General features: G+C 47.3%; 1 protein-coding gene across 1 annotated transcript; it reads right to left on the reverse strand.

The window, feature by feature from the left end:
* Window positions 1–6,779: 6,779 nt before the first annotated feature.
* Window positions 6,780–24,957, reverse strand: LOC102847691 (striatin-interacting protein 1-like). Its single transcript, XM_006899308.1, has 21 exons — window positions 24,778–24,957; window positions 22,501–22,570; window positions 21,603–21,677; window positions 21,052–21,186; window positions 20,831–20,951; window positions 19,485–19,553; window positions 18,349–18,455; window positions 18,106–18,233; window positions 16,561–16,743; window positions 16,001–16,218; window positions 15,001–15,066; window positions 14,817–14,880; window positions 13,038–13,109; window positions 12,475–12,549; window positions 12,160–12,257; window positions 10,641–10,767; window positions 10,352–10,452; window positions 9,631–9,697; window positions 8,975–9,079; window positions 8,183–8,387; window positions 6,780–7,027 (listed from the first exon to the last, which is right to left on the reverse strand). Exons 1-21 carry the CDS (start codon window positions 24,955–24,957, stop codon window positions 6,780–6,782), a joined length of 2,514 nt encoding a protein of 837 aa, XP_006899370.1.
* Between the last annotated feature and the right edge of the window lie 1,316 nt (window positions 24,958–26,273).

Below are 26,273 nucleotides of genomic sequence, written 5' to 3' on the forward strand. Positions count from 1 at the left end.
GTTGGTGCCCAGGACACCGGCTGGGCAGCCAGCCATCCCACGGGTCGGAGGAAGGTAGGCCTGCAGCAGAGCCCTCAGGGAGGGCCCAAGCCCACCAGCTCTGGAGCTTTAGCTTGTACTAGAAAGTGGGTGATGGGGAGCTCTGGTGGCCTAGTGGCAAGAAGCTGCACTGCAATCCCAGAGGTACGCGGTTCAAGTCCACCAGATGCTCTGCCGGGGAAGAAGGGACAATCTCCTCCTGTACCAGTCAGATCTGATTTGACGGTACACACACACATAATAAAATAATAAAAATTTAAAAAAAAAAAGAAAGTGGGTGAACACATTTGACAGAGAAAATTATGGGGAGGGAGATTGCATGCAAATAGGGCTAACCTTGTGACTGAAATGACAACAAAAGGGAAGTGGAACAGAAGACCACTAACGGTTCTGAGCTCTCCTAGGGCAAGGAAAATCCACCCCCCACGCCTCCGCCCCCCAGCTATGTAGGGTAGGGGTCGGGCAGCTTCCCATTCTTCCCATTCGAGGTTGGGGCAGAGACAAAGGCAGGAAGCCTAAAGTATCAAGAGTCCCACCCATTCTATCCTTCATTCTCACCTTATTCCCTCAACATGAAGGGCAGGGGGAAAAGTTCAACCACCTCACTCACCTTCCCAGTGAATACGATCACATTGCTCAAAGGAGTTCAGCTTCAGCTAGCAGCTGGCCATGCCCCAGCCGTCCTCACCAGCACCGTGCCATTCCAAAGGAGCAGTGTCCATCAGATGGCAGGACCATTCCAGCCCAAGCATTCACCCCCAAGAAGAAACCAGTGGCTTCCTTTCTGTGGGTCTGAGAGCCTAGCTTCCTGCTGCTTGTGTCTGTCCTGAAAATGGTCTGAGGCCTAGGGGTAAACCCTGGGATCTATCAGGAAGGGAAGAGAGCCTGGGGCTATCCATACGAAGAGGCAACCCCAGCCACCAAGGCTACGTCCTTTGCACCAGAAGTTTCTTCACTGAGTGGTCATTCAGTTTGGGACCATTCACTTCACAAAAGTCAAAGAGATTAGTTTGTTCTACAAATACTCACTGAATGCTTGCCCTGTGCCAGAGTGCTGGAGACAGCAACAGTCAAGGAAAGCATGGTTCCTTCATTTACAGCCTAGATAGATGAAGGATGCAGAAGTAGAGAGGAGGCAGATGAGAGAAGAAAATTAAGTTGAGCAGAGATCAATGCTACAAGAGGCAGAGGTGACAAAGGACAGGAGAGGGGCTCTGGCGGGGAGGGCACGGGGAGGCCAGAGACCAGCTACTGGCTCTGATCCAGGGGCGTCTGCCCACAGCTCATATTTTTCTGTCCAGTGACAGCTAAATGAAGAGAAAGCTAACTTTACAACAGCCTACTTCACACATAATGAATATGAATGGGCATCCCGGAGCCTGCTCAGTGGGATTATCTGTGAGCTGACGTTCATCCCAGCCTGCGTGTCCCCTGGCTAGCGCACAGGCAGCCCTTCCACCTGCTTCCTATTAGCTGTGCTCCCCTCCTCCCCTGCACTCCAAGCAGCTCACCCTTGAGATACACAGCCCTGGGGTCTCCAGGCACCACCCTAAGTTTCACTCAGACCTCAACCCTACTGTACCCCCAAGGCAGGACCCTGGCCACTTTTCTGGAAAAGGTAAAAAAGGATCCCTACCTGGGATCCCAAACTAACCTCCTTTTACTGAGGTCCCAGTAAGGCTGACTCGGAGATTCCTGAGCACCAAATCCTGGTCCTGGCAGGACAATGGACACCAGGCTAGGCTGGAGGGGCCTTGGCCAGGTGGCCATATCCAAGCTTCCCTTCCCAGGGCAGGCAGTGGGAAATGCTTCTCATTAGAAGCCTTCAATCTTCCTCCTCCTCCTCCCCCATCACACATCAACTTGAATTAACAGCCTCAAAGGGCAGACCCTCTGCAGCCTCTGCAGGCACACAGCCCAGCATTGCCAGCAACTGGGAAAGACCCGGACACTTCCTTTCAGCAGCAGAGGGAGCATGCACCTCAACCCAGCACCCCTACCGCCCAACCCTCTCTCCTCCAACAAGCTCCTCCATAGGAGGACACAGCTATACCCACCAGGCCTTGTCGTGGCCCCTGCATTATCTCCGTTATCTCCATGTTTTCTTTTTTCCTGTTTTTATGGGTGTCTCCACTGACTGTCTTAGTCATCCAGACACCCTGGCCAACTAGCACAGAGCCTTCAGGGGTTGGTGCAGGGTTGCTAGAGGCGAGCTCTTCTGAGGGGCCTCTCTTCAGAGCACTGAACTACGCATGGTAAATAGAAGGGTTCTGATTATAGTAGGGGAGAGAGTGTCTGTCTTTCCTGGGGGAGACTGGAACTAGATGAAAATTCATAGCCCAATAGTGTTAGGTCATTATACTAATAATAGCTATTTATTGTCTATAGGCCCATTATCTTTCTCCACTCTCATAATGCCTTGCTATTATCATCCAACCAATTTGTAAAGATGCGTCAATAAAGGCTTAGAGCTGGGTTAGCCCAAGTCCCTCGATGAGTAAATAGCACGGCCTGGACCTTACGCCAGAACTGTCTCACTCCCAGAGATGCAATCCTCAGGTTTGGGAGCTGGCAGCTGAATGAAAGGTGTCAGCTACCGCCTCCCTGAGCAGCCAGCTCATTTGAGGAAAGAGAGGAAACCAGTCTCCAGGGAGGTAAAATTAACAGGTAGGGCAGGGGCATTCTGGTTCCTAGCAGAGAAGAAACTCAAGATTAGGCTGAAAAACGGATAGTAACAACTGCCCTCAAGATACCTTAGAGGGAGCACATTGATGGGACTCTAGAGGCTTGGCCAAGACTCAAGCTTGGGTGGATCAGTTAAGGCATAAAGAAATAATTTGCTCTCTGTTAAGAATATTCTGTGCTAGTGACCAAACAAACCTAAGCAAATAATTAAGTAGTGGGTAAGGGGAGTAAATGGACAAATTTACACACCCATGTAGTGCTGGAGCAAGCTCTGATGGCCTACTGGCTAAGGAAGTGCACTGCCAAAATAAAGGCACACGGTTCAAATCCACCAGCTGTTCTGAAAGATGGGCATTCTCCTCCCGTGTGCTTTACAGCCTTGAAAAACCAGTGGAGGGTCAGCTAGGAGTCAGTTCCAACTCTACGCACACAGTATCAGTACTGGTGAACAGCAATGATTTACGAGCTTCACACTTTGCAGAACCCGGGAGTTGAATCCTGACTTATCATTACTGTGTCATAGTTTTCCCACATGCAAAATGGAGACAGTAGTGGTACTTACCTTTCAGAGCTCCTGTAGGGGAAAGGATACTGCAGTTGACCCTTGGACAACATGGGCTTGAACCGTCGAACCAGACAGGTCTATTTACATGCAGGTTTTTAAAAGATGCTGTGACATTAATCTTTTCTGGGTGAGCAGTTTGTCTCCCAGTAAATAGCATATCACAGTCAAAAGCAATTTCAGTTTTGCTGTCTTTCATCTTTTTAGTGCAGTAACATAAACCCTGAATGACCCCATGAAGTGCCAGTAGTATAGCTACAAGTGCTCGAAAAAGCAAAATCATGACATTACAACAAAAGCCAAACTGCTTGCGACGTACTGTCAATGGGGCACGTAGCTACGACTGTCCATTTCTAGACAAGAGTCTAGCCCTTAAGGACAAGTAAGAAGAAATCTGTGAGGCCACTGCTGCAGCTATGCCAGCAGGCACAGAAATGGTGTCCTTTTTGTGAAATACTTGAATTGAAAATGTAGTAGGTGCATTATGATTGATACATGTGACATACAAAATGCGTGTTCATTAACTGTTATCGGTAACTTTTAATCAACCCTAGATGGGCAACCTCCTCTCACGCGATTTTCTACCCTTGAAAACCCGCTGGAGGGTCGGCTATGGGTCAGTACAACTTGACAATACACAACAATAGGTTATTATAGTTGAGTATTAGGGGAATAAGTTATCCTTGAATTTGTGACAATGCAGAAAGCAAGTACCTCTAACCTCCCCCATTGTTCAAGGGTCAACTGTTCATATAAAGTTCTCAGACAGTGCATGGTACATATGGAGTGTGCCATATCTACTGTGTAGAAAATGAACTTTTTTTTTAAAATGAACTTTTAAAAATCATTTAGTATTATGCTTAGAATGTATTTGATACTCATTAAGTGGTAACTCAAAGTATGGTTAACAGTGGCCAAATTCCATCCCCAGAGGTCATCTGTCCATCACTACAGCAAAGGAGCACTGGACTCAAACTGCTTAGCAATAACCAGCATTTACTAAGTATCTTCGTCTCCCTGGCCATGACCCAGATGAGATGGGAAGCCAGAGAATGGGTAGCCATTCACTGCACAGACTTCTATACAAAGACTTGGTTAAATCGTCAATGTGCCACCAAGTCTTTTGGCTGTGATTGCTCTTGCCTGGTGACTCTGAGGTCAGAAGACTCTCACACAGGTCAGAAGAGAGCCTGGGACAATAAAAAGGGGGAAGAAGTACACATCTTTGGACCAGGTATGTTCAGAGACTCAAGCTGCCTGAGGGAGTAAGAATGGGTAAATCCATCTTACTAAAATTAAAATTTTAAGCCATGTATTATTTATCCAGGCAGGGCACAACAGAAAGCCATCACAAACAGATTGTGTTAAGTTCCTTTGTCCTGTGCAAGTTACTTTTGGGGCAAAGGGACACCTGAGTATGGGCATCTCACCGCACAATGACCTAAGGGGCATGTGCTGGCATCCACCCTGTTACCCCTAACCATGCTGAAACCTCAAGGCCTGCCATGAAAACACAGCTCAGGGCTGAGTAGAGGCTCAGGTCCCAGGCCAAGAACGAACTGAGTGGAACTGCCAATAAAGGGGAGATTTTCCCAAGACTGTGTTTCCTTTAAAAATCAAAACCTCTTAGAGGTGTAAAGACTTCAAACATATGGCTTCCAAATAAGAAGGATCCTTCAAACATTCTCAAAAGTACACATTATTTTCACCAGCATTACAATGGTAGAATCCCCAGAGGCAGGGCACCCCCAAGGCAGAGGCAAAACTCTCCAGATTTGAATCCAGGGTTCAGAATCCCAGGACAACTCAAACTGGCACCTAGCCCAGGTTTCCCTTGCTCCTCCGTCATGGGGGACTCCTTGGCTCCTCAACACTCTTTCTCTGTGGTGCTAACTCCTGATGAGCTGCTTTCCCACAATTGGGACAGTAGTTTCTACCATGTAACTCAGTGAGCCTAGAGTGACCGCCCCCACTGTGGTCTTCCCTTCCTCCAAGCACTCAGACTGGTTTGGCTGAGGCCAGCTCTGGGACGCAATCCAGAGAAACCTGAGGTCCTACTGTAGTTATATCATTCAGGGACTGGAGGATAACTGTCTCTCCAACTCAGTGCCCTGGAGCTAGGCCAGAGCAATCCCACTCTGGTATGGAAAGAACACCAAGTATCCCTGTCCTGTTGTTCAGCAATCCCCTTCCTCCTAAAATGAGAAAGACAAGAAGCCTTGGAAAGGCAAATGGCTGACCTATCAAAGCTGGCAAGAAAATCCGCTTTCTAGATCTGGAAGATACACTCAGGGGATATATTTCCTACAGACAAGGCAATAGGGATTGTTTTTACTTCTTTTTAATGTAAACAGAATACATAAACACATTAAAAATCCCAACAAAAGAGAACACACAAAGATTTGTAAAGGAAATCTCCAGGTTACAAATGAGATCCGTTTCTAAGTTGTCTTGAAAGCTAATTTATAGGTAAGTTGGCATAGGTAATACGGTTCTAACCTGCCCTCACATTAGTGCACCACTACAGCTTTAGCTGAAAGGTCAGCAGTTCAAAGCCACCAGCCACTTCGACAGGGAAGACGTGATGGTCTGCATCCATAATGATTCACAGCCTTGGAAGCCCTGTGGGGACGGTTCTCCCATCCTTTAGGGTTACCTTGTGTGAGAACTGATTTTTACTACAAGGAAAGTTTGAAGCCTTTTCAGCGATTTAAAAGCTGCATGTGCAGCAAGTAAAAGTGACTGTAATGAAGAATTGGTTGTAATTTGTTGCAAAATGCAAAGAACTTTCTTTGTTTGAAAGTGAAGACAAATTTACATACTATTAGAGGCCAAATAATGAGTTGTCCTTAAGTCAGATGTTTGTAACCTGGGGACTGCCTGTATATATATATTTACAGGCCCTTAGCAAACCAAGAGGAAAAACAGCATCTCTGGTTAAGGGAAACTTTTCTTCCAATCCCAATTCTGTCCAAAACTGAAGTGCTGGGTCAGGTATGGAGGCCTCTGCAATTGCTTCTGGATGCAACTTAGCAAGAGGCTGGAATGACATCAGAAAATGCCCCCAGAGCAAAGCCTAGATGCTGATTTTCTAGGCCTGCCCCAACCTCTCCCCTTCGACAAGCTGACATACTAAACATTTCTATGGCTACAGATGAGTCAAGACTGCAGATGCGGGGGAACGCAGCCCATCTTGTTCTACCCCAGATACGGGTGGCTAAGAAATAGACAGGGGTCCAACCATGTCCTAGAGAGGAAGAGGAGTGAAAGAAGAGAGGATTCCAATAGAGAGATGACTGCTCCTCGGTAAGACCGTGGGAATCAATGAGAGGCCAACCCGGGCCCAAGAGCACAGCGCTGGCTGTAGAGGGCAGAGTGGGGCTGTGCTGCCACCTGCAGGGCGATGGGAGCACTGCAGCAATGAACTGGGACTGTCCTCTTGGTAGGCAGAGAGGTACCAGTTCTTCCCTTTTCAGTCCCATATCCAGGAGCCTCACTGCAGTAGCTCTTCCCAGGAAATGGGCTTGGAGAAGACCTCCCTTTCTAGCCAGAGGTCGTAGTTCATCTGGAAGTCCTCAGGAAGGTCAACCCGCTGGCCCAGGACACTCTGCAGGCAGTTGTCCACTGGCAGAAAGTCAGGGTTGCTGTGGGCCCGGTCGTAGCGCCGAGCATTGAAGCGTTCGATGTTGGCTCTGAGGGCACACTCTTCTGCCTGAAAGTCCCAAGGCCGGGCATCGAGATCTGGGACAAATCAGGAGGACAGAGTTAGGAACCAGACCCTGGTGGGTTCACTACAGATGCTCAAGGGCAGGATGGCCAGGGCTATTCATGCTGTTGGTGGGACTCCTCCGAACCTCACACCAGCTGAGTGGTACAGGAGGACGCAGAGGAAGACTGACAATAACTGTTTCCTAGACAAAGGAGAGCTATGTGAAGGAGAAAAGGGAGATCTACTGAGAAAACAGTTTCTACAAGCACGGTGACTTAGACAAAGGACCCAAATGGGAAGTACCACAAAACAGTACTCTTCAAAAGTTCAGTCCTCCCTGCTTCTCAAAGTGAAAAGAAGCAACCCGGAGGCTTCTTCATGTCTCAGTGATTCACTGTCACTCTCTGACCATGGGCTATATGCCACCATCTTCAGAGGATAAAAAGCTGACTAACATGCCTAGCCTACACAGATTCACTGAAGTGTCAAAGCAACTGGTGGGCCATGGTGCTCTATGCCAGGAAATGTAACAACACGGCAACACGCACAGGGCAGGAGCCAACACCCCAGAGCAGGGACAGCACATATAGAACTGATCGCGTGGAGGGGAGGCACCAGAGAGGGTACTGTGCGTGCAGAAGCCCCGAGTGTGATGGGAGGCAGGTGGAGGGCACGTAAAGAGACTGGACAGACGACATAGGAAGATGGATGGGTTTCCCACAACACACTTAAGAGCTGGGTACTGAATTCAAGGGAAAGAGGAAGAGTTAAGTAGATGTAACTCAAGGTTTACATTTTAAAAAAAATCACCAGAGCAAATCTGGAGGCAATGATGGAGAGGAAGAAAACAGAGGCAAGGAAGCAAATAACTGCAAGAGTAGCCACAATTAAAGCCACTACAGTGCAAACAGAGAAGAGGGGCAGAGTCTTGGGACAATGTCTAAAAAGAAACGGCTTGAAGGGGAGGGATGGTGAAGCGTAGAGTGTGACCACAGGGGTCAAGCCTGGGTAACGTCTCAAAGTCCTTAGCAGAATTCTTATCCTGAAGAAACAAATGCAGGAGCGGGGCTCTCACCTTCTCCTCGAAATATGCGGCTCAGGGCAGAGGGCCTGAGGTGCCCGGACAGGGAGTGAAGGTGCCCTTGCTGCCTACCTCCCACCCTGCTCCATTTGTACGACGGACTCACCGTTGCCGTAAGCCCAGTCGTCATTCAGCCGATGGCGCACTTTTTGGTAGATGGCTGACATTGTCTTCATGTTGCTCTTGCGCCACTGTCGCCCCAGGTATTTGGTCTGTACTTTGAGCAGCTTCAGCACATAGAGCTGCATCATGGCTTGCTTCACCTTCAGGGCCCGCTTCAGGATGGGAGCTGACTTGAACACCACCAGCATCTGAAAGAGAACAAGGGAGCAGCTGAAGGCAGAAAGCCATGACCCACTTCACTGCTGCCCTATCTGCTTTGGGTGACGGGAAGGCTGACCAACTGTCCTAATTTTCTTCAGACTAAGGGGCTTCCTAGAAACAGGATTTTTTGTAACAAATCCAGGAAAATCTAGGCAAACCAGGCTGGTCAACGGCCCTAAGGGTCTTTCTGAACCAGAAGAAAATTATGAATTCCTTCACCAAAAACTTCTACATGCATATAAATAATTTCAGAGGGCTCATGGGCATCGCTACCCCAAAGGCATCCAGAGTCTCAGGTTAAGAGAATCCCAGAGCCTGGTTCTGTTCTCAACTGGGATTTAGAGGATATGGAAAAATAAGTAACTGAGGATTTGTTTCATTGTATTGCTGAATTTTACCCAGCAATGTTCAACTCATCAAGGAATCACGCTTAGAAAACAAGGCTAAAGTGGATAATAGCTGCAGCAGCAAGCTCCACCTGGAGGACTCTCTGCTCAAACCCAGATGGGGTTACGATCAATACAAACCCTTCTCTGAGCTCTGAATTTTCTATCTGCTGACTACGCCGACTCACCATTGTCCTTGAATGCTTCCACTTGGTCAGCTTGTTCAGGATTCGAAGCAGATTGATACACGAAAAGAGATTCCTCCAGCAAAACTGGTTACTGTCACCTGCTTCCTGCACAGTAAATGCGGGAACAATCACAACCCTCACATCTGCAACAGCAGTCCCCCAAAAGACTGCAAATACTAGAGCATGGAGTGGCTGATCCTCATGCCTCAATCAGGAGGGGGCTGGGGGTAAGGACAGGGAAGGGAAGGACTCCCAAGGCCCTCTGATACCAAGGGTAACTCTATCCCAGGAGCCAGCACGGTGGGGGGGGGGGGAACACCGGGGAACGTTCTTGCAGGAATCCTAGACTCTGATACTGAGGGCTATGTCCTCAGCCCTCCACAACCAATGGAACCTACAGGAGTCCAGCATGGAAAGATGTGAAGCAATTCAACTGGGTGAGTTCTGAGTCAGAAGTCTGTAAAGACCAAACTCCCCAACTAACCTCTACATTGAGATCTTCTGGCTTTTCTAATCAACTGCAGGTCTTTAAGAGTCAGGCATCCACAGTGCTCACCTGTGGAGGCCACCCTATCCTATTCCTGCTGGGAGCAGCAGGCTCCCCACTTTCTGACCCTCATGCCAAAAGGACAGCTGGTAAGAGCCCAGGCACTCACCAGACTCTCTGCAGTCAGCTCTGGCAGCTCGTGCACCACGCAGTGAGGGTAATCCAAGACAGAAATGCTGTAGAGGGGACGAGAAGCCGGTGCCACCATAAGCACAGCCCTGAGGTCTGGTGGAACAGCGGTGACTGGGCTGGCTGCTGGCTCTCCTCCTTCACGTGTTGGAAGAGAAGTGGGAATCTACCTTGTCTGGACCAACCCTACCCTCCCAGCTCTAAGATGAAGAAATATCTGCTATAAGAGAACCTGTCAGAGTTCTCTGCAGCCAGAGGCCATCTTGTAATCCTTGTAAGGGGGAGGGGCTGGTGGTGGGGGTAGGCATCCTTCAGCAGTCCTCCCCATAGCTGTGAACTTGGGGTTGGGGGAAGACTTCTAATTCAAGTTTTTCAACTGGGCAATGGCTGGCTGACAGTCCACCAACTAGTACACTACACTGATGAGCAGAAGAGGGGTTGAGAGTTGGCAGGACATCGTCGTCAGGCCACTTATAGCAGGCCTAGTGGATCCCAGAAAAATATGCAGAACCAGAGTCCTGGAGATCTCTCTTATCCAGGCACAAACTAGGTCACCTGTCACTGGACTAGCGAGGCTCAGGCAGGGCCCCTTCCTCATCTCTGTGCCTCGAGGTCTACTGGAGTGCTGGCTTGGAGGTACAAGCTGGGAGCCCTGCCTTTTGGCTGTTTCTATCCCTTCCTGGTCTCTGGGACCTTCTTACCCATTCTTGGCAGTGATATAAGAGATGATGTTTTGATTGAAGAACTTAAGAATCAAGGGAATGCAGTTGGCAAACACCAAGTGCTGGGCCATGTATTCAAACTGAAACCAAGAGAAGAAATAAGGGCATTTTTTTGGACTCTGCCCTGCCTCCTATACTGATGGAAGGCCCTGCGTGAAGGAATGTATCTCAGAGCATTCATGCAGAGCTCAGGAGTGTCTGACGGGTAAGGCCCCTATCCTCTGACAGGAGTCAGCTGCCCTGGCCGGGGAGACAGGGGAAAAGGTACCTGGTAGATGTGGTTCAACTTAAAGTGCTTGAGCAGCAGCAGCAGGACAGCAGAAATGGCCTTAACAATGACCTCTTTGTGGCGGTTCACGTCCACCCCCAGCTTCATGCTCTGCAACACTGTGGTGCTGGAAACACAATTACTGCGTGAGCCACCAGCATGTTCTGCATCTCCTTTTTAGATGCTCACAAGATGAATTCCTCTCTGCTCAAGGGCTCCTGCCTCATATCCATCCCCTGAATATCTCAGAGGTCAGCACCCAAGCTCCACCCGCTCTAAAGCAACTCAGCTTAGCACAGTTTATTTCTTCCCCAGGGTGCATAATCATATTCCCTGCTCTTCCTCCAAAAATGGACTTGTCCTTTTCAAGATTTCTCCTAACCTTTTGCCACTATACAAATTTATTTCCCCATACGTGTTCTAGAGAACAGCAATACAGCATGGAGATGCTTCACAGTATGGGGTGGGTGAAGTGCAGGACTTTATAGTCTGATAGGTAGTTGAACAGGCGTAGTCTATAGGAAGCTGCATGGCTAACCATGCCTCTCTGATGATTCAAACCCACCAGCAACTCCACAGGAAAAAGATGGTCACTCTCCTGTGTGATTTACAGCCTTGGAAACCCACTAGAAGGTCAGCTTTGAGTTGGTTTGGACCCATAATCAATGAATTATAAGCTACAGTCAGATAAATTTAAGAAGCACTGAATTAAACAAAGCTAAACAAGTTTCTCAACTCACTTCTCATGGTATTCTCAAGGTCTATTATTTGAGTCTGCAGCTCTCTTAAGGAACAAGCTGACAGCCTAGTGTTCTGGGAAGCTCCCTCTGGCATTAACCAAGCTAGATCTCTTTCCTCCCTGAGCTTAGTGCCAGACTTTAGGCCCAGCCCGTGGATGGCACAGGGCCCGCTCGCTGGCACACTCCACCAGGGAGCCTGGTGCTCAGCTGGCAAGAGATCAGGTCAAGGCCTGGGTCCTTTTCAAAGGAGAAAATGATCTCCGTTTATAGTCTCACATCAAAGAGATGAGGTCAGTGCTCCGGGGTGAAGAGTCCCTGAGGATTTCATTCGATCACCCGGAGACATCCACAAGTATTCTGCCTGCCAGCTCACTGACAAACAGGAAGGAATCCTCGCTCAACTGAGGCTCTGCTGCTGGCTAGCATGTTACCGCGAAGCTAGCCCTACAAGTCCCGGATGTCCCGAATGAACAGCCTTAGAGGGAGGGTTGTGGAAATGTCTTCTGCAGTCTCATTCAACTCACAGAAGAGGAAATGCCTTTCCTACACGAGAATGGAGGCCCACTGGATTAAGCCATATTCCCAACCCATAATAAACCAGTTTAATCCAGTACACTTTGTAAGCCAGGAATACTTTAACTACAATTTGCTTAAAAGTTATTTAAAAATAATAATAATGAAAAAAATTAGACTAAATTAGCCAACAATGAGACTCAAAGAAAGGTATTTTCCATTTCCTCGCTGCCCCAACCTGCTCCGCTCACAGATCTGACACTCACGGCATCTCCTCGGGCAGGACATCCGCTAGGATGTTGATCGAGTCTGTTTTGGCCTTGGAGGTGGGAGCTGCAGCCAGCAGGATCTTCAGCAGGGCGATCTGGACAAGAGCGGACCTTTCAGACAGCGCATAAGGAGCCAGGACCAGAAATACCTTGGCTTTTCAGGGAGCGAAAGGAGGGGTCAAAGGAATCTAGGGGCATGCTCTCAAAGTTTCAAGGCAAGGTAATAGGGTAAGTGGCCCTACTACAGGTGCTGAGAGCCACTGAGAGGGCCCCAGACACAGAGTATCCCAAGGAGGAAGTAGTAATACTCACCATATACTGAGGCAGACTGGGGAGCAAGCCTTGGTACAGGGTTTCCGCAGGAACTTGCTCTACCTGCTCTTCTCCCTTTTAACATAATGGGAGTAAATGCACTATCCGAGCCTGACTACCAACTAAAGTCTCCTATTCCAGCTTACTAGCAGACTGGGGGAGATGCAGTAACTGTCAATGGGAATAATGCTAATGAAAACGACAGCAAACTCCGAGTACACACAGGTGCCAGGCACTGTCCTAAACGTTTAATTGTTAATAACTCAAATTATTTCTTCCTGCAACAATATGAAGTACTCTTAGTACTCCCATTTACAGATGAGGAAGCTAAAGCACCAAGATATTCAATAACTTATTGATGTCACTGTCTTACTAAGAAATTAAACTAGCACTCAAAGGCACCTCAGTTCCTAAACCCTACTCTATGGATATGCCACCCTCTTCAATTAGAGTTAGCGTGGGAGTTCCTGAAGGCAGGATCTGGGGCAGCTTTGGGATGTATGGCCAGCACAGTATTCAGGAACAGCTGGGGACCCTGTGCACTGAAGACGACTTCCACTTACCCCAGAGAGAGGAGAGCGAAGGTACTCCTCTTCCATCTGTGCCTGGACCTCTGCAATCGACGTGTACTTGTGCTGGCGAGAGAGGAGGGAAAGCAGACAGTGCATCCTCCTTCCCTGGCCAAACCCCCTGCATCCTGGCAAAGACCCCAGACATTGTTCTTCAAACATAGTTTTCAAAAGAGGGCTAAATTGCAACAAAGATCCTAAACTAGAACACTAATCCAAAATACTATTCTAAATGGGTTCTTCCTCAGATCATCCTTTTTACAAGTAAAAAGTCCACAGTAGACTAGGAAAAGCAAACTAAATGAGGGAAAAAGACTTTTACACAAGAAAAGACGATGAACTATTGAAAGTAGAAATAATAACTCAAGACAGCCTAATCAGAATAGTAAATGTTTAAACTTTAAAAACCTATTGCATATTGCATTGGGAAAGTCTGCTATTAGGGACCTTTCCAAAGTACTGAAGAGCAACAGTGTCACTCTGGAGACTAAGGTGCGCCTGATACAGGCTATGGAAAGCAATCACTTGCTATACATCAGAGAGCTGGATAATGACTAGGGAGGATAGAAGGAGAATTGATGCCTTTGAGCTGTTGTGCTGGAGAAGAGTACTGAAAGTTCCATGGACTGCTAAGAAAATGAACAAGTTAATCCTTGAGAGGGTTAAACCAGGCTGCTCCTTGGAGGCAAGGATTCTGAAGCTTCGTCTGACACACTTTGGGCATGTTGCAAGGAAAGACCGGTCCCTGGAGAAGGATGTCATGCTTGGGAGGGTGGAGGGACAGCGCAGGAGGGGAAGGCCCTCTATGAGGTGGACTGATTCAGTGACTGGGGTAATTGGGGTGGATGTGTCGGAGACAGTGATATTGGCACAGGACAGAGCACAATTTAGGGCTGTTATACACAAGGTCACTTGCGACTCAACAGCACATAACAAAAACAACTTTAAAAACCTATATACTCTGGATACGTGCTGTCAGGGCATTCATCTATTCCCACTTCTTTGCATGCAGCAGGACGCGCAAGTGACAACACACTCATGGTCTCTCTTGGCCCTTTCCCCAACACACTCCTCCCTTCTGTCTGGTGAGTAAGCAGGAATGGTCCAACTAGCTTCCCTTTTCTTGTTAAAATCTGCCTCCCGACTGAAAGCCTGTGCTCTCTTCCGCTCAAGTTCCAAGATTAGGCTCAGCAAGGTTTAGCCTAGCCAGGGTCTGAGCAGGTAAGCCCACCTACTTGGGGATGTACAGTTTTTGACAGCTATTACCTCTGTGTTCCAAAGCCTCATTCTCCAACAGCTCTACCAGCAATAAACTGGGCACTATAATCTCCATTTGCCTATTCCTTCATCTCGACTGTCTTAGAAAAAGGGTAAGAGAAAAAAAAAAGGAGGACTCTCAACAGGCTCACATACACCAGAGACGGTAAGGATGGCTTGGGATGGGGCAGAATTCAGATCTGCTGTTCACAGGGTCACTATGAGTCATAATCGACTTGATGGTTCTTAACATTTATCTGGTACCTTGAAATTCCAACTACTGCCAGGTTAAATGATCTTAAATGAGCCCTTTGTCAATCCCAACCAAAAGCTCATCTAAAGTCAGTAAAGCTGATGAAGGGCTGCTTTAAGTTCTATTGGAGCAACTCCCCCACTTCTCCAGCCCACGCTCTTTCAGGCAATACAGGTTCCCAATTCAGGTTTTTCCCAACAAGCTTTTCTTATTTTATTCACTTGGGACCAAACTAGGTCAAAAGCTCATCCAAAGCTCCTTACCTGTTTCAAAGTCTTGATGCTTTCGTGGATTGGGCGGGGCAAGCCCACCACTGTGTTCGTGTCACTGGAGAATAAAGAAGGTCCCATATTAAGCCCAGACATCAACTCATCTGGGTCCCCAAACACCGAAGGTTGGCAGACAAGCTGCCTGCAAGCCATTCTTCAAGTGGAGCTGAATACTCACCTGCCCAGGGTGTAACCTATGAATTTGCTGCGACTGGACTCAAGGAACATCTCAATGTCTTTTTCTCTTTAACAAAGAAGAAAGAAAGTTGTTTGTTTTTTATTTTTAATAAAGATTTTTATTAAACATTACTTCAAGATGAGAAGATTAAGAGAAACAAAACTTCTAGAAATTATGAAGCTAGAAGGAAACATCTCCCACAATCATTTTTCCTTTTTTGGGAGGAGTGAGGAAGAGGAATCTAACTAGAAAAAACAAAAACTTTCCACTACTTAATGTTATAATTATCTTGTATTCACAATATGAAAATATATTCTGCGTAACTAGCATATTCATAAAATGAAACTAACACATCAAACGTAAATGCACAGCTTACTAGAAATTCCTTAAATGTTTAAAATTTTTCTAAAAATGGGTGCTATAAGTGGGTCGTATTTTCTTGTTTCAAACAAATCAGACACATCTGTGTTCTCTTAGAATCTGTTTTGTATCCTTTTCACAGACTGGTGAAAACGGAGCCTTTACTTGGACCTAGAGAGTAACACTTCCTTTCACATTTCATCTACTTCTTAGGACAAGGCACTTTCAAACAAGGACCACGCCTTTCCATCCACTTACTCAGCTACATTAATCTCAAATATCTCTTAATTATTACTCTAAAGAAGCTCTTGCTTCATCTATAATTTTTCAATTAAAGGCCACATATAATCAATCCCGAGAGAAGGGTTTCTCTTAAATATCTGATTTTTTTTCCCCCTAACCCTCTTCACTAGCATTACATCTAACAGCTATTTCAATTACTAGCTCAAGAACCAGGTAAAGATCCTACTGTACAATGCCAGCCCCTGAGACCACAGGGCCAGCACTTTAAAAGCCTCATCCTAGAACCAAGGTCAGTCGGTTATGCAGAGCCCCTCAGGTGGATACAGCCCATCTGGGCCAGGAGGTGTGAGCACTCTGGCTTTAGGAGCAAAGATCCTTCCACAGGCCTCAGACTCACCTGACCTTGGGAGCCCAGGGGAGCCCCTTGGGGCAGGTAAGTCTGTCAGTCTGAGGGTGCTGTACTGGGGGAGGCATCACTTCATCCCGCTCAAGGGGGAATGTCTCCCCCTCCAGACTACTGTCATCATCATTCTCCTCTTCCTCTTCTCGAGAGTCATCGGCCTTGTATGGATCTCGCTCATTGAAAGCATCCAAGTTGTCCTGCTTTATCAGAGCCTGAAAACAGGAAAAGTAGACTTAAGCAAGAGTCAAGAAAGAAAAGGGAAAATGAAGTTAGAAGTAATAACAAAAGATAGAGAGCTAAGGGCAGTAGGAGGCCAGAAAGGGAGTCAACGTTGGCAAGAAATGACAAGACAGTTTTTGGTTCCAAATGCTCAGAAGTCCTGAAGACTCACTGTGAACCAGACCCTGCTAGGAATCCAAGGGTTCCAGCTCTGGAGACATGCATCTCGACTAGCTGATCAATTCCACTCACCCAGGGATCCCACTGCTACATCTGTACACACTATTGCTACATCTGGACACCTTGATCACCCTCAGGAGTTGCCATCATCATACCTTATGCTCCCGGCGGCCCCGTTTCTGCTGCTGCTCGATCAGGTCTGAGGCAGACGCTGGAGGCGAGGCGGCCCTCATGTTTCGGATCACTTTGATGCTGTCTTCAGGCAGCGGGGGGAGGCCCAGCATGGTGCGCTTCTCAGCCTTCATGCTCTGCAGCTCCTCGAAGCCTCCGAGCGTGCACTGCATCACAGGTGGGGCACAGGGCCAGTGAGTGTGTTCATAAGCGGAGGACCACCCTGGGCTCTGGGCTCACCCTGTCAGGCTCATACTCTATGACTCATATCTTCACAGGGACTCCAGACAAGGGACTAAACCCATCCCAAATAGTCATTCAGTGACATTCACAAGGGAGAGTAGAAAAAAACAAGGAAGGAGGGGAAATGCAGGTTGACTTAACCTAGCGCTCAGGTACATTTAACTCTGTACATGTGATATGCTTTTCAGCTAAAAAAAAGAGATTACAGATTCAAGAGCCGAACTCTTCAAGTTCCTTAGGAAAGTCAGTGAGCTCTGTTATGTTTCAAAAGTTAAAGATGCAGCCTTTCAAAGTTAAACTGGAAATCTACCGCTGCATGCTCAAATTTCAAAAAAGAACACAGAAAGCCTCATCTAAACATCTCCCTAAAAGCAAAAACTTGAGCTCTGTACAATAATTTTACATCACTTGGTGTCACTGTTTCTGGAAAATTCAACTTTCCTCTCTGGCTTAAGCAAGGCCTCATGAGGAACCAACAGGATGTATGGCCACGACAAAACATGCAGATGGTGTCTGAGAGGACTCTGAAATTGTTGACCCCCTGGCCCCACTGAGCTGCCCCATTCTGACAGGTGGGGAAAGTAAACCCCAGTGACGGGAGATGTCCAAGCTGCATCTCAGCTTCTGCAGGGGTAAAGGCCACTCAGTCTGATGGGAAGGATTCCTGGCTTGGCTGGAGCCTGGCTGTGACAGCCTCTAAGCCAAGTGAGCTGCCAGCCCACTCCCCTGGAGTGGAACCCCAGCCTTCCTTATTAGATGCAGTCAGATTTCCTGTCACCCCTGGAAAGTGAAAGGTAGCTGAGGGCTCACTCTTGCTTTCTTCATCTGGCTGAAGGGCTTCAATTATAAGCTCTAATTTTAACTAATTTTGCCTCAAATAACTTTGCAAACTTCAGATTCAGGAGCTACCTCCTGAGAGGGAGGCTTGTCTGGGGAGAAGGGGTGCTGTGCCTGGAGGAAACAGCTTCTCGGAGTCAGGAAGTCAACAACTATTATGACTCAAAGGTTATGTCCTCCTTGGCAATGTACAAGTTTCCTTAAAACTTTTTTAAAACCAAAGTGACTGCATATAATTCTACATTCAAAAGCTTCCCTGTTGAACTTGTTCAGGAGGATGAAAAATTTAGGTGATGGCTGAACATATGAATGTAATTATTGCCACTAAACTATACATGATGAGATTGTTAAAATGACACATGTTTTGTTACATATATTTATCACCTTTTTTTTTTTTCTAAAAATAAAGGCCCCCTAGCACCTAAGTTTCCCTAGAAGGAAGTGCTCACCAACACTGTCTTCCAGAGCAGCAACAGAACTTTCTTCATGGGGAAGTGAGGGGCATGGCCACTGCAAAATTTGGTGACCATCCCAAACAGCATGATGGCGAATGGTTCATTATTGTACAGTGGGGAACCTGGAGGTGACATAAAAGCATGAGGACCATGGGTAGGGACAGGCTACACCCCGAACCCTGCAGGCCCTGGTTTCCCTCTCATGCAGGGACTGTGGACAGGATCCCAGGGTCCTACCCAGCTCAGCCCTGAAGGTCTGCCGCATGGTCTTCCACTCGGCCTTATCACCCTCACACTCCTGGTAAACAGCCTCCACAGTCAGGTACATGATGTTGAGCAGGACCCTGAGGACAAGAGCTAGCTCATAATGGAGCAGAATGGGGGATCAAAGGGGTGCTTCCAAGTGCCTTGCTTCCCAGTGACATAAGCCTGTACACAGGACTGGTTGGGAGAGGGGAAAGGCTGTGATGTAGAGAAAAGGAAGAGCAGAATCCAAGAGTCTCACAGATCATAGAAGTGCCTGTTTTTCCCTAGCGGTGTTTCCTTCTCTGGTTAATGCTGCTGTGGCTGGGGTCAGACCTTACTCTGTTTTCTACATCCAGTGCCTCACGAGGTGCTGACACAAAGGAGGTGTTTAATCAATGGACGCTGAGGGGATGAATGAAAGAAATCAAAAGCACTTACTGCCCTAAGTTCCTTAGGACAGAAAAACAAGAGATGGGAGTGGGCTGTGGAAGTGGGTGTTAGGCAGACCAGGGTTAGAGCAGAAACAGTGAAAGGGGCAGAGATGAAGCTTATCAGGACAGCATAAAAACCGGGTGTGTGTGTGTGACACCCAATGATATTAACTACAGTGGGGAACCCAGAGTCTCAAAGGTTTCCAAATTTACAAAGGAGACTGATTTTAGCCCTCAGAAAAATGGAAAGACAATACTGTTGTTTAGCAGTTGCTATTACTTCCTATGAAGCCACAAAATATTACATAGTGATTAGAACTAGTCCAATGGAGAGGAAGGTCATTCGTGCCATGAGAAGATAGGAACCCAGGAGACCACACAGTGTCCCTCTCAAATATAAAATATCTCATAACCAAATTCTATGCAGCAGATTGAACAAAACACCCAACTTCAGTCAGGTTCTAGTAAGGGTGCTAGCCTGGGAGTCCTTCCTTCAAGAGACGCAACCCAGAGTCCCACCTCTGTAAAGACCTCAAGTGGACCCACTCATCACTCACACAGCCCCACCCCAGTTCACCATACCCACAGGCTAGTGCTCAGAAGAAACACAATGAGGAAACCCAAAGCCCCTTCCCACACACTGCTCTGGCTCTCCAGCACTAGCCCAAGCCCCTCGAGCCTTGCTGCTTGCCTCACCTCAGGTCTGTACTGTCAGCCAAGGAGATGGCGGGCTTCCTCACTGCACTGCTACAGGCTGCGCTGTTGCTGCAAGGAGGATCTGAGTGTCAGCACCGTCCTCCAGGAAGGAAGGGATTCAAACGACAAATGCTGTCTAGTGGAGGATCAAAATGCTATGATGTGAGACTACAGGACACAGTGGTTACAAACTTGGGCCCTGGACGAAAATGCCAAGGTTCGAACCCTGGCTCTTACATTTCCTAGGTGTGCACCTTGCACAAGATACTTCTCTGAGTCTGCTCCCTCTTTTAAAAATAGGGATAATAGTACATCCTACAGACGGCCAAGAGAACACACAGATAGGTCTTGAAGAGGGTGCAGCCAGAGTGCTCTTTGTAGGCAAGAATGATGAGGCTTTGCTTCATACTTTGGGCACATTGCTAGATGGGGCTATTCTCAGAGAGGGACATGATGTTGGGAAGGGTGGAGGGTCGGCGAAGGAGAAGACGACCCTCAACCAGGTGGACTGACATGGTGACTGCTGCAATGGACTCGTGTCTCAGGAAGTGTGACAATGGCACAGGACAGAACAGGGCTCTTTTGTATATAGGGTCGCTATGAGTCGTACTCGACTCGACAGCACCTGACAACTTGTCAGTAACATAAATTAGTCCATGTAATGTCCTTAGAACAAGCCTGGAATACACCAGGAATTACTGGATGTTAGTGGGTGTCCCTTTCTATTATTGCTGCCGTTACCCTTAAATGAATAGCAGCTAACCTGCTTATCAAGCAAAAAAACCAGTGGTAATATAGACAAGAGCAGGCTTGGTCCAGCCCATGTGTCAGACACTGGTCTGGCCTCATGCTGGGGGGAAAATTTCCACGCAAACAGTGAGTCTATAGATTTACAGGAGAGCTCAAAAGGAGAAGCCTCATTCTGAGAGGCAGATGGATGAAAGCTCTGGCATTAGGAAGCTGCAAGGACTAGTCCTCAGAAGCCTCATTAGTCTTGAAAGTTTGAGTGAGCAACTTCCCCACTACTTAGCACTGGTGGTTATAACAGCCTCAGCAATACATGGCTTGTTTAACCCTGTCAGAGCTAATTAATTCTTTTTTTAAAAGTTTTATTTCATTATTTTTTTGTGTGTACCGTCAAATCAGATCTGACTGGTACATGAGGAGATTGTTCTTCTTCTCTAGGAGAGCATCTGGTGGATTCGAAGCACACACCTCTGGGATTGCAGTGCAGCTTCTTGACACTAGGCAACCAGAGCTCCCCAGAGCTAATTAATTCTGCACCCTGAATTCTTCCTTCCACTCCGTCTCTACCCCCGCTACACAAGCCCCTCAGAAGTACTCACTCTATTTCCATGTTGAGAAGCTCCACCAGAGCATTAAACGTCCCCACCTCCAGGAGCAGGAAGATATTATAGCGCATCCAGAACTGTACTTCCGCCTCTGAGCTACACTCTCCAAAAGTGCCTGCAGACACAGGGCAAAGGTTGCTGAGCCCTCCCCACACTTGACCCGTTGATGCCACTGGCAGACGTGCCAGGTGTCCCTGAGGAGGCCCAATCAGTACCTTGAGCAACATAGAGAATAGCTCGGGCTACCTTGAGCCTCTTCTCTCTGGCAGTAACTTCCAGGCCGTCCAGGAGCCTCATAGCATGGGTACGGTGCTGGTTGGTGTCTAGCTCGGTCCACTTCTTATCTGTCACTACAGGGCAAGAAATCAGTTACACCTAAGCCCAGAAAATCCTCTGTGGAAAGGACACAATGTTAATCCATCAAATTCAAGACTGTCACAGGATACAGAACTCAGAAAGACAAGTTACTTCCTGTGTTAGGGTAACGCCACACTGTCGGCCTACGAATCTGAATTTCCAGACCAGAATACTTTGGCTCCAGTGAAAACTTTGGTACAATTTTAATTAGGTAGAGATCCCTGTCACTCCAGCCCCACCCCAGTACATTCTGAAAAGTCTCAGCAGAGTACCGACATCCCCATTTTAGATGCTATATGTAGCTTAACATAACCATGGCTCATTCCACAGGACAGAAATCACTTAGGTGACTAAGAGAAATCTTGTAGCTCTCCTAGCACAGTATGAGAAGAACAGAAAATCCTCTTACCATGGATCCGGAAGTCCTCCTCAAAGCATTTTCGATTCAGCTGGAACTCTGGTCCTTCCGTGTAGCTGTACAGCTCTGTCAAGAACAAGGTCCCATCACCATCAGTGCCATGTCCATACTCCATACTCAGGTCTCACATGCAGCTGAGAAGATACGGCATCTACTCTGGTCCCAACTCTGCCCCTGAGTCACAGCCACAGTCACAGTTACATATATGCTAACTACTGAAGGGGTGTGAGTACTCTGATGTACTAAAAAGAATTCCACTTAAGTAAGAATATAGGTATTTCCAGTACTCGGGCATCCATGCCATTATGCCACACCAGAATATCCTAAGCTGTGTCTCTCCAGTGACTACTACCTCCTATAGAAGACATGTCCTGTGGAAGCTTGAGAAGGCAACTCAAGCTGGCTACACATCACAGGCGTTCGATCACAGCATCAACAGTATGCACTGCTGCAGCCACACTTGCTGGTGTCCCTTATGACCGACTGCTTGGAAACATCACTGCCAGGGGATAGTCTGTGGCAGAAACATTGCTAGCCATCCTATATGACAGATTGAGATCCTTATAGCAAGCTTAGCTGACGACATACAGATACTCCTGAAAAGTGCAGGGCAACCCCAAACACAAATACTCAAGGCTTAATTAAAATAAGACACACACACACACACACCCCGTTCTAGTTGGTTCCAACTCATGACAACCCTCCTCTGAACTCCCAAGGTGTTAAATCTCTGTTGAGGAGAACTTCCTTCTACAGAGCGGCTGGTGAATTGAAACTACAGACCTTACAGTCTGTACACATAATGTACTAGTCCACCAGACCTTCTTATATCATTATTGGGGGCGGGGGGAACCTCCAAAATACATTCACACAAAGTTCTGTACTTTACCAGAGAGCTCTACAGTCCACTTGTCTGTGTCTGCGTATTCAAACTCTAGGTCTGGCGACTCAGAACAGCCCTGGGGAGGACAGGAGAGAGCTTTATGTAAAAGATCAGTCTAAGTGTTTCTAAAAGAAAAGGAAGCATGCTGCCAGACACAAGTCTGTTACAAGGCATTATTACTTTTTAAAAATTTTACTACAATATTTCACATACTGACTTAGTGTACAAAAAGCAGTTGTCGTTTGAATACACCAGAAGCTCTACTGGAGAAGGAGGGACAATCTCCTCCTGTACTAGTCAGATCTGATTTGACGGTACACACAAAAAAGAAAATTTTTTTTTTTTTTAGAAAAGCAGCTGTCATTGAGTTGATTCTAACTCATGGTGACTGTGGATAGATCAGGACGGAACTGTGCTAAATGTGATTTTCAATGACTGATATTTCACAAGTGGACTGGCAGGCTTTTCATTTGAGGTACTTTTGGGTAGACTCAAAACCTCAACCTTTCAGTTAATAGAACGACACAATAAATTATTTACCATCAAGGGAACCCTTTCAGAGGATCTTATCCTTTTCCTTCAGAACACTTTAAGGAAATTTTTCAGAGCATTTTTTAAGTGTTAGAGCATTCGTTGAGTGTCTATCTCTCCAAGAGATCAGAAGAAATTCCTTGAGAATGTCTCAGGTGTCCATTTCATTCACCAACGATTTCATAAGGCTCAGTACAGTACCTGGCATTAGACCAGGTTATACTCAAACAAATACTTGTGGGCTGAATGAACACTAAGTTTCTATTTTGTGCACTGAATGACCATTCCCCATGGTGTTTAAATTCTGGGAGTCATTCTTTCTGGTTACCGGGCTATGAAACAGCTCAGGACAAAGCTGGCATTAAAGTCCTACAGCCTTCCTGTCCCTCTCTCCAATTTCAGTGAGAACTGACAGATGGAAAAGGCAGCAGCACACAGAATGGCTTCCCTCCCACACATAGGAGAGAATGCAGCAAAGGGAATCTACTGCTGGGGATAGGTGATTACTAAGAACACATCATGTTGAGGGCCGTACTTGCATAACCTTCCCTCAACACTTTCAAAAGTGCCAAGTTCTCACTATGGCTCTTCAACCGTCCTACCATGCAAAAGCTCCTGAGAGGTCAGTTTCTCTGCTTTTCCAAATAACACACTTTAAGGTCAGGTCACTGCTACCTGGGACTTGCCAGATTTGGGGATGTTTTATCTGAGGTTTTTGGCTTGCCAACAGCAATCCGAAAAAGTCCAAGACGAACTGATCTCACAGGTTTAAAGATAGTATCAGAACTCTTTGGTATGACCTGATAAGTCTTTCTTGGACAAATGAGGAATTCTTGCTTCTTAGGAAATGCCTGACAGTTGATCAAATTTCTGGGAATTATCTCAGGTGAAGGAGACCTCATAGTAAGTGCTCTGAGAACGCGCTGATTAAGAACGCTGCGAAGTGTGTGTGTGTGTGTGTGTGTGTGTGTGTGTTCATTCATGAATTCTATAAAAGAAGGCAGTGGGAGGAATTCCTTAACTCGGGGAGAGGTGAATAGTCGACTAGCTTCAAACTAGAGAACTAGTGGCTCTGGCACCAGAGATCAGTCAGCGCACTAGCAAAAGGGGAGGGAGGCAAGGCGCTCCGGTGCATGTAGAAAATGTGTATTTCTGATTTTAAGAGCTTAGCATCGTAGGCACAGCAGCCACCCAAGAGTGTCACATCATGGCCTGAGCCTGCACTGGCTAAGGACGGGACTGCGAAATGCTCTCGCAACCTCCGGCCTCTTGGCACTATTGGTGATAAACCAGCTCGGTCCAGCGCCTTCTAAACACCGGCCGGGCGCGTCCCTGCCCACACGCCGGGCCCTGCGCGCAGCGAGCGCACCTGGCCGGCGCCCCACGTCCTGGACCGAACGCTGAGACGTGATGAGGGCTGGGGTCCCCTGGAGCGCAGGAAGGCCCGCCGACTCTTCACCCCCGAACTGAGTCGGGGGTGGCTTCACTGGAGCCTGGGTCCCCCAGGCCGCGCCCATGACCCGTCCCGGGAGCAGCCAACGGGCGGCCACCTGGCACCGGGCGGGGACCCCGGTTTCACGCCCCCGGCTCCAAGGGAGTGCCAGTCCTGCTTCTCTTGCTGGAAAATGACAACTTCCCTGCCGAGCCTGTCTACCCTTCTAGGAAGTCGGGCTCGGACCCAAGAGCCGCCCCAAGTCCAGGACCTCCGCAGGCGCCCGCCCGAAGCCAGCCTCGCCCCCCCGAGTTCCAGACCTCCGAGTCTTTGCGCTGGTTGCGGTTGAACTCTCGAGCTTTGCCGCCGGGAAGGAGGCCTGCGCCGGCCCGCGGTGCCCCAGGTGGAAGCTGCGCGGCTGCGGGCGGTGGAGGAGGCGGCGGTTGCGGCTGCTTGTTGTTCACGATCAGCGGGCTCGGGCCGCCGGCAGCCGGCTCCATCTTGCCTGTTCCACACCCCCGGCTCAATTCTCGGGCTGTCGCCTTGAGGAAAGTCTCGCGTGCTTTCCGCCAAGAACCCGCCCTTGTCGCCATACTAAGTGTGGCAGCAGGTTCGAGACGCCATCTTGGCTGCCCAACTTCTCGCGAGATTTCCTTTCACGGACGTTCCCTTAGTTTTTCGCCTTCCAGCCTCACCTTAAGTGTTAGAGTTCTTGAGACTTTCTCTAGGGTCCTGGACAAGTTAGATAGTTCCTTCTTCAAGCTACTCTTTTCATTTACCTCTACTTTACAGCTTTGAACTCCAGTTCCAATATATAAAGGTGCTCTGTGCAAAATTTCTTTCTTTTTTTTTATTATTTTATTAAGTTTTGTGTGCGTGTACCGTCAAATCAGATCTGACTGGTACAGGAGGAGATTGCCCCTCCTTCCCCGGCAGAGCATCTGGTGGATTCGAACCGTGCACCTCTGGGATTGTAGTTGCAGCTTCTTGCCACTAGGCCACCAGAGCTCCCCAAAATTTCTAATAACTTCAGAAGCAAAACATGATGGAAGGGATACACAAACACTGTGTTCTATAGAATAGATGGATATTGAAACTTTTCAAGAAGTACCATATGTTCAAGAACAATGGTACTGAAGGAAAAAGTTCAAGTTAACACTGAAAGCTTTGGCACACAATGAGGCCCAAGAATTGATGGAGTACCAATTGACGTATTTCAATAAACAGATGAATTCAAGTATATTGTTCACTAATCTATGTCAAGAAATTTGGAAGACAGCTACCTGGCCAACTGACTGGAAGAGATAACATAGGTCTTTCCATTCCCAAATATGATGATCCAACAGAATGGAAATTACTGAACAGTTTCCTTAAGATCACATGCAAGTAAAATCTTGAGAATGATTATTTTAAAAAAAATATTGAAAGGGATTATTTCAAAATGAAATGGCAAAGGAAGTGCCAAAAATTCAACACAAATTTAGAAGAAGCCATGGTAAGAGGGGTATCAATGCTGATGTCAACTGAATTTTGGCTAAAAGCAGAGAATGCCAGTAGAATGTCTATTTGTGATTTATTGCCTGTGAAAATGCACTTGTGTAGATCATAAAAATTGCAGCTAATATTGAGAAGAATGAGAAATTTAGAACACTTGATTGTGCTCATATGAAATCTTTATGGAGACTACATGGTTTAAAATCAGGAAAGAGTTATATACTTTCTCCATAGCTATTCAATCTGTATTTTGAGCAAATCACTCAAGAAGTTGGCCTAGAAGAAGAAGAGGGTGACATCAAGATAGGAGAAAGATTCATCA

This window comes from Elephantulus edwardii, unplaced genomic scaffold (genome assembly GCF_000299155.1).
Source record: "Elephantulus edwardii isolate Elephantulus edwardi_28Jun2011 unplaced genomic scaffold, EleEdw1.0 scaffold00252, whole genome shotgun sequence".
NCBI classification, from domain to species: domain Eukaryota; kingdom Metazoa; phylum Chordata; class Mammalia; order Macroscelidea; family Macroscelididae; genus Elephantulus; species Elephantulus edwardii.